Raw genomic sequence first — 11,516 nt, 5'->3', positions numbered from 1 at the left:
ATTTCATGAAAATAAAAATAAAAATACACAATACTTTTTTTTATATAGAGAAAATACCATTTGTACTTTATTACTTTGGCTAAATCTTCTTTTTATTTGGCTAGAATAAATCGAGTTTCAATTAACTTTTGCAGATTTGAACCGAAAAAAATAAAAATAATAGTTGAAACAATTATTCATTATATTTAAAAAAAGTTGGGAAAAAATATGCGATGTATATTAAGAAAAAATAACTATAAATGTAAATCATTACATTTGATTATGTGACAACTAATATTTGAAAAATACCCCATTTGAAAGCTTATTTTTTATATTTTCTTCCCTTCCACACGCCTAAAGGCTTTTTTGGATGGTTGTTACGTATCGTTTTATAATGTATCGTAATGTATTATATATTGTACTGTATCGTTTGATAAATACAATGTTTGGATAGATTGTGTCGTTTGCCATCGTCTCATGATATCACGCACCAGCAATATGAAGAATAAACTTGCAATATTATAAAGAAAAATTATGATACAGGGTAAAATTATTATATAAAGTGGTAGGGTAAATGATAAAATAAAATTATTAATAATGATGAAGGGTGAGATTGAGAGAAAAAGACAAGGTAACGACGCGACCACACCAAATCGGCCATTACATAAAGTGGCACAATTCGTCGTTATGTAACGACGGATTTAACAATACGATACGATACAATAAAATTTAAGTAAGAATCAAAACAAACACCGTATTTAAAGTAACAATACGATACAATACAATGGGTAACAACCATCCAAACAAGCTGTAAAAGAGAGTGTATTCATGCACTTTGCCACATCAGTATCTAGGAGGCTCAAGACTATCAAATCTTTAAGTTTTGGAGGGGGGGAGGGGGGTATTAAAAATCACGTAAAATTCAAGGGGAAACTAAACCAAAGTTTCCAAGTCCAAGGGAATCCCGAATATTTCTACCTAAATTTTAAACGGAAAAGGGCTAGATGTGCCCCTGTACTATTAGAAATTAGTTATAGATAGCACCTGTTTACGATTCGACACTATCTATCCCCTGTCGTTACCCATTTTAATATTTTTGTCACTATAAGGACCCATTTCAAAGGACACGTGACACGACTTTAAACGACCAAACCATTTTTCCTCTAATATACAAACACACCTGATCCAACCCCCAACCCGAACAACCCCCAATCATCTGTTCTGAAATCCGTTTCGCACTATTTCCGATGAAGGTTCAGCAATTGATTCTTCAATATACAGAGAATCAATAAAAAATGATACATTAAGCCGCTTGTGTTGAAATGACGCCCTCCATTTTTAGGACCAGCAAAGACTAAACTAAAAAATTATAAATCTCCTAAAAGAAACAAGAAACAAACGGGAGTGTTGGTTCTTTGGTTGATTAGTTTTATGATGAAGTTTCTCGGTGGGGGCGGTGTAAATAAGGAAGAAAAAGGGTGGTTGTATGCTCTGTTTCAGCAGTGATGCTATGGTTGTCGCTACATATTTTTGGTTCTTAAGTTGGTGGTTTTAGGCGGAGATGAGCGGTGGTCAACGGATGGAACTACAAGTAGCCAATTAAGCATAGAAATATCCAAATCACCAAAACCGACTGGTCCATGATTCACAATCATCCACACCTAAGAACCAAGATTCCTCGTTCAAACCATTCACGGTACTCAGCTTCAAAAGTCAAACCCAGTAAACCTAATCCCAAAGAGGTAACGTCAATGCAGTAGTAAAAGAAAATGGAAGTAAATGGTCAGCTTGTTATAGAGAAAAAAGATTCAACAAAGATTTTTTTATTTTAGTGGGGTTATTTCAACTCCCCTGAAAATTGAGGAAGAAGAGATATATTTGTTGTTTGTGAATTTCTCGGCGGAGGAATAGTGTAGGTGTAGCAGTAGTTGAAGAGGAAGAGAGAGTTAGTCAAAGCTTCTGACTTTTCAAAGTTCACTATTGTCTATTCGGGTAGGGGCTGAACGGGTTGGTTAATAGGGTATATGGTTTGGTTGTTTAAAACCGTGCCACGTATCCTTAAAAAGGGGTCCGTTAAATGTAGGGACAAAAATATTAAAATGAATAACGAAAGTTATAGATAGTGTCGAATAGTATAACGAGGCTAACTATAACTAATTTTTGATAGTACAGGAAAACATCTAATCTTTTTCCGAATTTTTAAACTAAAGTTAAAAGTTGAGGATTATATTTGGACCTTTTTTCTCAAAAATTTAAAAACATGGAGTCCATCCATTTTACGCTAAAGCTCCATTAATAACAGGGACAAACATAAGATAATTTGCTAACAACAACTTTATAAATGGACCAAAAATGTAACGGTATACAAAATTTAGCATTTTCGGTTAGACCAATTATTTTAGATAGTTCTCAATATAGATGGTCTTACTAGTGTCAAAAAGTCTCATACCTGTTAGACCAAACTTTTGAAATGTCAAAAGTTCTTATTTGACGTAAAAAAGATATTTTTTTACAAAATGAAGGTGTTTGGCCAAATTGTTTTGGTTGAAGAAATAAGTGTTTCAAGTAGCCACAAAAAGCTAATAAGTAAATTTTAAGCTAATGCCGAAAACTTAGCTTCTCCAAAATAAGTATTTTTGATTTTTTTCAGTACAAAAATATCCAAATCATCGTTTCAAAAAAGAAAATTATTTCGACCTACGACGTCGTTTCCTCATAATGCAATCCCACGATGAGTACAACGTGTAAGGCAGGCGAGTCCAGAGTCTACTCGAATCTGGTTTACGTGGCGATTCGATCGACCGGCTCGGCCTAGTAAAGCTTCTGTGTGTGTGTGTGTGTGTGTGTGTGTGAGAGAGAGAGAGAGAAATTATTGGATTTTCAATCGAATTTTGCAGAAATGGCGGATAGGTTTTATCCAAATGTAATGCCGGATTATGTAGCAGAAAACCCAGCAGTTGAGGAAGAAAAGCATCCAATTCCACAAGGCACAAATGAATCACTCTTGAAGCTTCTCTCTACGCCGTACAATACTCTATCCGAGAAGTTCAAACGCGCCGCTCTCGATCTCAAAGAAACTGTAACTAACTCTCTTCTTCCTTTTACACTTATTATTATACGCTTTCATAATTCTCGTAAGTAGAACTTCTAAAATGTTAGAATTTTTTAAATAATTTTGTTGTAAAGGGTAATTATTGAGTGTTTTAAATGAAGTCTGAATAAATATTGAAGATTTATATAGTAAATGTTAACTAGTTTGAGGTTGAAGCATAGTACTCCTAATTTATGTGACTGTTTGATTATGTAAGGACTTTTAAGAAAGAATGAAAGACTTCTAAAATTTATGGTCTAAAAAAAAGTTATAGATATTTGTGTGAAAATAATCTCATTAAGGTAAAATGGGAAGTTTAAAGTCTAATTATTTTTAATATAAAAATGTGCCATTCCTCGTCGGATATACTTAAGAAAAAGTATTATTTCCTCTTTTCTTTATAGTTCGTCACAAAAAGAATGACAAAGGCCACCCGGTGCACTAAACTCCCGCTATGTGCGGGGTCCGGTGAAGCGCCGGACCACAAAAGAATGACACATTCCTATATATATTACTAACAATTTTACTTTCAAATGCCAATTTTCCCCTTAATGAGATTTATAGCCATACAAATAGCTGATTCATTTTACACCGCAAGTTTCAAAAGATTTTCTTTTTCGTGCCAGTCAAACACCGTCACATTGGGTTGGAGGGAGTAAATTATTGAGAATTGGTTTGAAAGGGAATGAAGTTGAATAATATTAAGGATTTAAATAGTGGACATTAGGTAGCTTGAGGTTGAAGCGTTAACTAGTTTGAGGTTGAAGTGTTAACAAGTTTGAGGTTAAGCGTTAACTAGTTTGAGGTTGATGTGTACTAGTTGTTGTTAACTAATACTTGTAGAGAACTTCTAATGATAGAGGATTTTTATTTTTTTCTCAGATAAACTATTGTATATAGGGATGAAAGAGTTAGATGGAGCGGAAGGATATTAAGGATTGATATTGTTGATTTTAACTAGTTTGTTATGATGTGTATTTGTTGTTTTTTAAAACTAATTGATGGCTGGTTTGGTTGGTGACAGATAGTGGTGGAGACATGGGGACTAACAAGGCAACAAGTTCCAGACTTTACACTCTATTGTGGAACTCTTGGGACTGCCTTTTTGCTCTTCAAGTCCTATCAGGTGACGAATAACACGAACGACCTTGCTGTTTGCTCTCAGATTGTTAAGGATTGTGACTCTGCCTCTCGAAACTCCAGGTCAAAAGTCAATCCTTCCTTTATTATGCATCATTGTTTTCAATTTATGGTTTACCATGCAGAAAGATAATCAAACTGGGCTGTTTTGGTTAATTCTGTGTGTTACTTTGATCAATAACTCACACTTTGTTCTTGGTTTTCAATTTAAAGCATCAATGTCGTCAAGATAAAAAAAAAAATTGGGCCTTTATTGGTTGATTTATGTGTTAAGTGGATCCATGAGTTTTACTTTTTTGACATTCCTTTGTGGATTTTTCAATTTAAAGCTTCAAATGGCAGCAAGAATACGGGAATGGGGTTTTCTGGTCGATTTTTTGTGTTACTTTTGCTCAAGCGAGCTTTAGGGAAGTGATGACTCTGTGTCTTTTTAATTTAAAGCTTCAAATGGAAGCAAGATAAACAAAATGGCCTTTTTAGGTTGATTATTGTGTTAAATTGAGCTACGAAATATAGGGATGTGACGTTCCTATGTGGGAGAGCTGGGGTTTGTGCGCTAGGTGCTGTTGTTGCCAAGTACATGGGGGACGATCAACTGGTTCTTTACTATGTTACTCAGTTTAAAGAGGTTTGTTCTTGATAATTGATAGATAGACTTTCATATTGTAGTTTATTGTAGTTTACTATGCATATCATGATTACTCACATGACACTCATTTGGTTCTGTGAGCAGATAAAATTAACTAAAGATCTACCTGATGAATTGTTATATGGTAGAGGTGGATTCCTCTGGGCTTGTCTATTCATGAATAAGCATATTGGCAAAGCAACAATTCCTTCCACCTACACTGTAAGTGCAGCAGTAAGTTTTGTGATCTAAGCGGGCGTTAATCAGATGGTTGTGGTCTCCAATCCGAATTATTTTTTTCTTAATTTTATCTTAGGCTGCTGTTGTCAATGAAATCATCGAGAATGGAAGGAGATTAGGAGGGAGAGGCAAAAGCCCGCTGATGTATGAGTGGTACGGCGAGATGTACTGGGGTGCAGCTCACGGATTAGCTGGCATTATGTATGTTCTAATGGATTTTGAACTGAAACCAGATGAGCTTGAAGATGTCAAAGAAACTTTAAGGTACATGGTTAAGAATCGGTTCCCAAGTGGAAATTACCCTACAAGTGAAGAAGATAAGCGGAGAGATGTTCTCGTCCATTGGTGCCACGGAGCTCCCGGGATTGCTCTAACACTTGTCAAGGCAGCTGAGGTAATAACTTTCTTCAATGTGATTTACTTCAAATACTATAATGTATGCATCTCATTGATTGGTCCTTTTACTTTATGTCAAATGTGTGTTGGTATATGGATGTTGGTACTATAGGTAAAAAGCTGTTATAGAGGTAAAATATAACACAAAAAATTGGTCCTGAAAAAGACTCTGTTTTTATGCAACAACGACCCAGTAAAGTCCCACTAAGTGGGGTCTGGGGAGGGTAGTTTGTACGCAGACCTTACCCCTACCCCGATGGGGCAGGGAGGCTGTTAATTGTTATTGAAGATCTGATCGTATATATTTTGTATATATGTTGATATTGTGACTTGGAAATCCATGGATTTTCCCGATGCCTAGGTTTTCGGAGACAGGGAATTTCTTAATGCAGCAGTAGATGCAGCAGAGGTAGTATGGAACCGCGGCCTTCTTAAACGTGTCGGCATGTGCCATGGAATCAGCGGGAATGCTTATGTCTTCCTATCCTTGTATCAGCTCACAGGAAACACGGAGTATTTGTATAGAGCCAAAGCTTTTGCCTGCTTCCTTCTTGATAGAGCTCACAAGCTAATAGCAAAAGGAGAGATGCATGGAGGAGATAGCCCATACTCTTTATTTGAAGGTATTGGGGGTATGGCTTATCTTTTCCTAGACATGACAGAACCTAAAGAAGCTAGATTTCCAGCCTATGGCTGTGAAAAAGTTCATGCCACTTAGAGAAAGTAGTAGCACTTCTCTTAATGTATAGAAAACTTATTCTGTGACATGCACCTTAATATCTTCTGCAGTATTTCATTTGCTTTTACTCCACTTCCCCTATAAATGAGTTGACATCTTCTTGTCCCGGTAGAACTCCAGTCATTTCCGCACTTTCTTGGTAGTTCTAAGCCATGTCAATTGTTAAGGGGTAAATTTGGACCTTTTTTCTCGAAGAATTTGAATGCGTGGATATTGGATACCCCATTTCTTGTTGGAGCTCAGTTAATGGCAAGAGTAACTATGAGACGATCTGCTAACGGCAAGGATATGGGTGGACTGAAAGTGTAACGGATGGCAAAATTGAGCAGTTTCGGATAGTACAGAGTCAGATTTGGGCCTTCCCCCATTGAAAAGAATGGGAGCATATTTTGGGCATTTCTTCACTTCAATGCCTACAACAAACATTTAGGTAAGCACTATGATCTTTCTTGCCCATAAGATTACTTTGACTATGTCAGATTAAAAATTGGTTATATGGACAAAGAAAATGAACAGAAGTACTGAACTATCTAATTCAGAGAATCCGCGTACTCTAAACACTGTTCTTTTTTTCTTTTTCCTTTTATCATGAAAGATTTAACAGAAAATTTTGCTGTAAAACCTATGGAAACATGTTGTAGAACCGAGGCATGTAAACCATTGTCTCGTTTATTGATCAACATACAAGTAGAAATATGCCGAAAATGTGATATGGTACTGTTTGATAAAAACGAGATCAACATTCAACTGTGAAAAATAAGACCCAAATGCCGGCCCTTCCGGAACACTGTGCATAACGGGAGTTTTGTGCACTGGGTTGCCTTTTATTTAACGTTGCTGGCAAGCAGTTTATTATATGAGCTTTTTGAGGAAGGTGATAATCAACTGATTGACCTGTTCAGGAAACTGCTCTTGTACAAAATGACTGCCTTCTGGTAAGAATATGGTTTCCAGATTAGGTACATATTCTTTCACCATTCCACTTGAAATGTAGTGCTCTAATCCACCAAATTTAAGGGCATAATCCTTCTCCCCCATTACAAGCAAACAGGGAACCTTGACTTTGATATCTTTAACTCCATACTCTTCTAGCCAAGCCCTGTCAAAATACCCTCCGTTTGTCACAAGATCATAAGTGCTAAATGAAATGAAGAAATTCTAGAAGAGTTAATCCAAATAAATGTCCACTCAACTACTTAAACTATAAATAGCCGGCAGATTTATAATATAAGTATGATCCATGTATAATATGTTTATAAGTATGTATAATTAGTGTATAATCTATGTATTTTGGCTAGAAAAATTAAACAGGGAATTCAGCAGGATATTTGTGTAAAAATTCCAAATTTCTATTGGATAAATTACATATGTGCAGTATCATTTAGAGAGTTTCAGCAACAGAAGCAAATCCGGTTCAAGATTTAGAGTGAGTCGGAGTAAAATAAGGACCGATTCACATACTAGTGTGGGAAATGTAATGTGTGACTTGTTTATGCTGTGATTGATAATGAAGGTATCGTTAGGCGATAATTAATGATGAAGGGGTTGTTATGTATGATTTACTTACTTCAAAAGGGTATTTTGCCTTTAAATAGTTCAACGCCTGCATCCACGACGTAGGCCTTTGTCAGGCCGTTATGGCACAATGTCGGTTGTGGCATGCCTATATCAAGGGCACAACGTCGGCCTTGCAGGCCACTATGAGCTGGGATCGACTGTGGCATGCCTATGTTAATGGCACAATGTCGGCCCTGGCAGGCCACTATGGGGCGAGGTCAGCCGTGGCATGCCTGTGTAAATGATACGACGTCGGACGTGGCAGGCAACTATGGCACGAGGTCAGCTGTAGGCCGCTATCGGCTGACTAATACATTATTTTTTCATGTTCTATTCCACGTAAAATAACATACAGATCACGCATAATTTAGAATTTAAGTAGATGTGACTGACCTGTAAGGCACCTGCAATGCTGTTCGGAAACTAGACTTTTCATAAAGAGATGCGTAGTTTGCAAGATCTTCTTCTGTGAACCAGTCAGGCACTGGAGCAGAAGGATCAACCAAATCCATTATTTCCTCATCATCTTTTGCAATTGGCAGATCACTTCCAGAGAACATAGTATATATGTTCTTAACTACTGTTTTTGTGTCAAAACGCCCAAAGTCCTTTTCAGCTCGCCCTGGTTCCTGCAAAAGCGACAAGCATTGATAGCGTGTTTGATATGACGGAAGTTATAAATATTTTTCCGAAAGTTGTTTTCGGTGTTTGGTCGGTGAGTTAAAAACATTTCCTAGGAAAACATATAGGGGTCGTTTGGTAAGGGTGTATAAGAATAGTATTGAATATGATGTATTGGTAATGCTAAGATTATTTCTTATCGACTGTTTAGTTTGGTGTATTATTTTTTATGTTGGGCAGTTTTATCTTTATACATGCTTTTCCATATGTTAAAAAATATGGTATTGCTATGCCATAATTTCCTATGTATAAAATAGTACTAAATAGAGTGTAACCAATATTAGTATTCCCTAATACATCCTACCAAACGACCTCATAGTATTAAAGATTACTCATATTATTAGCCGATCGAGTAGTATTTCAATGAAAATTTTGAATTTCAAAAGTTAATAATAATAAAAGTGCTAGACTGCTAGTTGAAGTAAATAATATATAACTTACAATCTAGATAGTTGTAAGGAAAATAACTTTCGTTTATGAATGAAGATAGCTATTTTCCCCACATTTGATGAAAATGACTCTCCACAAAAAATATTTTCTTGATTTTTTTTTGGTAATACCAAATATATGAGGTTTAAAGACACGAAATTACCTGCCATCTCAACATATAGAACCCATTGGGAATGAAATCTCGAGGAAATGTTTCTGGACCAGTGAGAAGGAAAGGCACACCTAGTGTTATAACTGTTGAAACTCTATCAGGGTGTACGAGTGCAAAATGGTAAGCTACTCGAGCTCCAAAATCCTTCCCCACAAGAAAAACCTACATATATAGCAGAATTATCTCAATAATTTTACAACAACAACAATAAAAAAAATCCAGTGAATTTTCACAAGTGGGGTTGGAGGAGGGTAAGATGTACCCGGCCTTCTTGCCCTCGAAGAACATAGGATTGTTTTCGATAGACCCTCGGCTAAAGAAAAAATGAAAAGAGGCAACAAGTAGTAACAACAAAAAAATAAAAAGAGAAGACCAAAGCCAAGATATCTCAATAAATTTGATGGACTAAAGACGCTTAGACAAAAAATTCTACGTGATTTCTTCTCATTTCTCTGAGTATCTTGATTGACAGAGTTATCAATATCCAGAGGCAAATGGACTATGAATTTGACGGCTTCAATTTGAACCTATCATTTGTGACATTCTATATAATATACATTCGAAATATCACTAATATCCATAAGCCGATGGACTATAGATTTGATGGGTTCGATTGAACCTGTGAATTTTGACATGGTACATAAATAAGCATGCAAAAAAATCAGTGAAAACGGTAATATATACCATAATCTCCAAAGAGATCAGTCAAATGGTAATATATACCATAATCTCAAAAGAAAAATAATTTCAACGTAAGAATCTTAAAGATAGAACCCAGCAAGTTTATATTTTGGATTTACATCTACCCATACTTGTGTCTGCAGGAGGTAAATACCCAATAAAATAGTTAAGATGTATGTAAGTTGGCTCAATCACCACGATTATCAAATATATCATGCTTATGTTTTCATATACAGAGGCGGTTCTAGGATTTAAACTCTATGGGTTCAACCTTTAAGGTTCTTACTATTGAACTCATTATATCCTTACAGTTATAGGTTCATATCTATAATTTACTGTGACTTTAGTGATTTTTGCATATAAATTTGCACTACGCGTCAAAAATTATGTTCAATTGTACAGGTGTTATAGGGCTACATACGCTCCTGTTCATATAAACAACTTGTACATACTTTGATACTTGGTGGATGCAAGCTTGAGTTACCGGGTCATATGAACCCAGAACTTTCAAGCAGATCATGAATGTATGTATAAAATTCATTACAATTGCAATAAATAGTATATATGAACTCATAGCTTTTAAATATAATTGGTTTAATGCTAAGAAGTTTAAAAATTCAACTAATAAAGCTTAAATCCTGAATCGGCCACCGCTTTGACATGACTTTGGTGGTAACTAATGAAAACTTTGACTTCTCAAAATGCATTGACAGTGTGATGTAGGTAGTAATATGTAATCTACACAGGATTCATCACCTGATGGATGCCTAATGAATCAAGCATGTCCAGAAGATCATCGACAAGGTCCCTGAATGTCGTCTTCTCGGGTTCTGCAGGCAATTCAGACAAGCCATAGCCTCTGAAGTCAGGGGCTATGGCTCGAAATCCTGCATCCGCTACTGCTATCATCTGATGCCTCCATGAGTACCATATCTCAGGGAATCCATGAAGAAACAATACTGCAGGGCCTGCATATATATAGCTACTTTAATTTCAGTCTCAATTATTCATGTCACCGACGGTGGCATAGCCAGAATTTTTACTAGGGAAATTCAAAATATAAAGAACCAAACACACAAAGAAGGCAAAGGAATTCAACATCTATTATATATGCATGAAAAATAACTTTGAACTTGTATATACAGTGTAGTTTTCTGACGAAAAGGTTCTGATGATGAACCCCTAGCGTCCCTAACTCCGCGCTAACAGACAATTAATATATTTATATCTACATACACAAAAAAGAAAGAAGAGAAAAGCAGATGAGATATGGAGTAGTACCTGTTCCAATCTCTGCAATGTGAAGCTTGAGTCCTCTTACATCAACATAATTGTGCTGAATCTTCTCCATTTTTGTAAGGAAGGTTTGATAGGAGTGCAACAAATTAAAGAGAATTAATGACAAGTCAATGTGTTATTGTAACTCATAAATTGATGCTTTTTATAATATAAGTCATGTGGTTCATTCAAATATTTAAAGAACTTACTAATATTTTATTTAATTTGTTATCTGTGTCTGCAACTTTGTTAGTTTTTAGGAAATTTCCACATGTTTTCTTAGACTTTTCCTAATGTCTACCTTGGTTGACTTTTCCACAGTTGAAGTAAGTTTTATTTGCTATTTTCTTGCAACTTATTTTATTAGTCAAAAAAAGTAAGCTTCATTTTTCTTTTCATTTTAATTTTTTAAGTTGGTGGACGCCTTTGAATAGTGAAATGCGGAACAATGAAATTAAGTACCGTATCAACTCCGTTCCTGTGGGAGGGGTGCGAAAAATTATTA

The 11,516-nt window shown here is 35.7% G+C and overlaps 2 protein-coding genes across 3 annotated transcripts; one reads left to right on the top strand and one right to left on the bottom strand.

Annotated features, from left to right (window-relative positions):
* LOC109227512 (lanC-like protein GCL2) lies at positions 2,729–6,319 on the top strand. Its single transcript, XM_019392706.1, has 6 exons — positions 2,729–3,058; positions 4,095–4,273; positions 4,727–4,838; positions 4,944–5,060; positions 5,155–5,472; positions 5,836–6,319. The coding sequence occupies exons 1-6, from the start codon at positions 2,879–2,881 to the stop codon at positions 6,190–6,192; spliced, it is 1,263 nt and encodes a 420-aa protein (XP_019248251.1). The 5' UTR covers positions 2,729–2,878; the 3' UTR covers positions 6,193–6,319.
* LOC109227513 (bifunctional epoxide hydrolase 2-like) lies at positions 6,763–11,202 on the bottom strand. Of its 2 annotated transcripts, none has more exons than XM_019392707.1 (5): positions 11,015–11,202; positions 10,490–10,701; positions 9,044–9,214; positions 8,164–8,399; positions 6,763–7,312 (listed from the first exon to the last, which is right to left on the bottom strand). In XM_019392707.1, the coding sequence occupies exons 1-5, from the start codon at positions 11,082–11,084 to the stop codon at positions 7,066–7,068; spliced, it is 936 nt and encodes a 311-aa protein (XP_019248252.1). In that variant the 5' UTR covers positions 11,085–11,202; the 3' UTR covers positions 6,763–7,065. The 2 variants fall into 2 exon arrangements, with proteins under 2 accessions (XP_019248252.1, XP_019248253.1); XM_019392708.1 differs by having other exon boundaries at positions 10,490–10,715; positions 11,015–11,102.

This window comes from Nicotiana attenuata, chromosome 6 (genome assembly GCF_001879085.1).
Source record: "Nicotiana attenuata strain UT chromosome 6, NIATTr2, whole genome shotgun sequence".
In the NCBI taxonomy this organism is placed as follows: Eukaryota; Viridiplantae; Streptophyta; class Magnoliopsida; order Solanales; family Solanaceae; genus Nicotiana; species Nicotiana attenuata.
The sequence above is the reverse complement of the archived record's forward strand: the minus strand, read 5'-3'. Positions and strand labels throughout refer to the sequence as shown.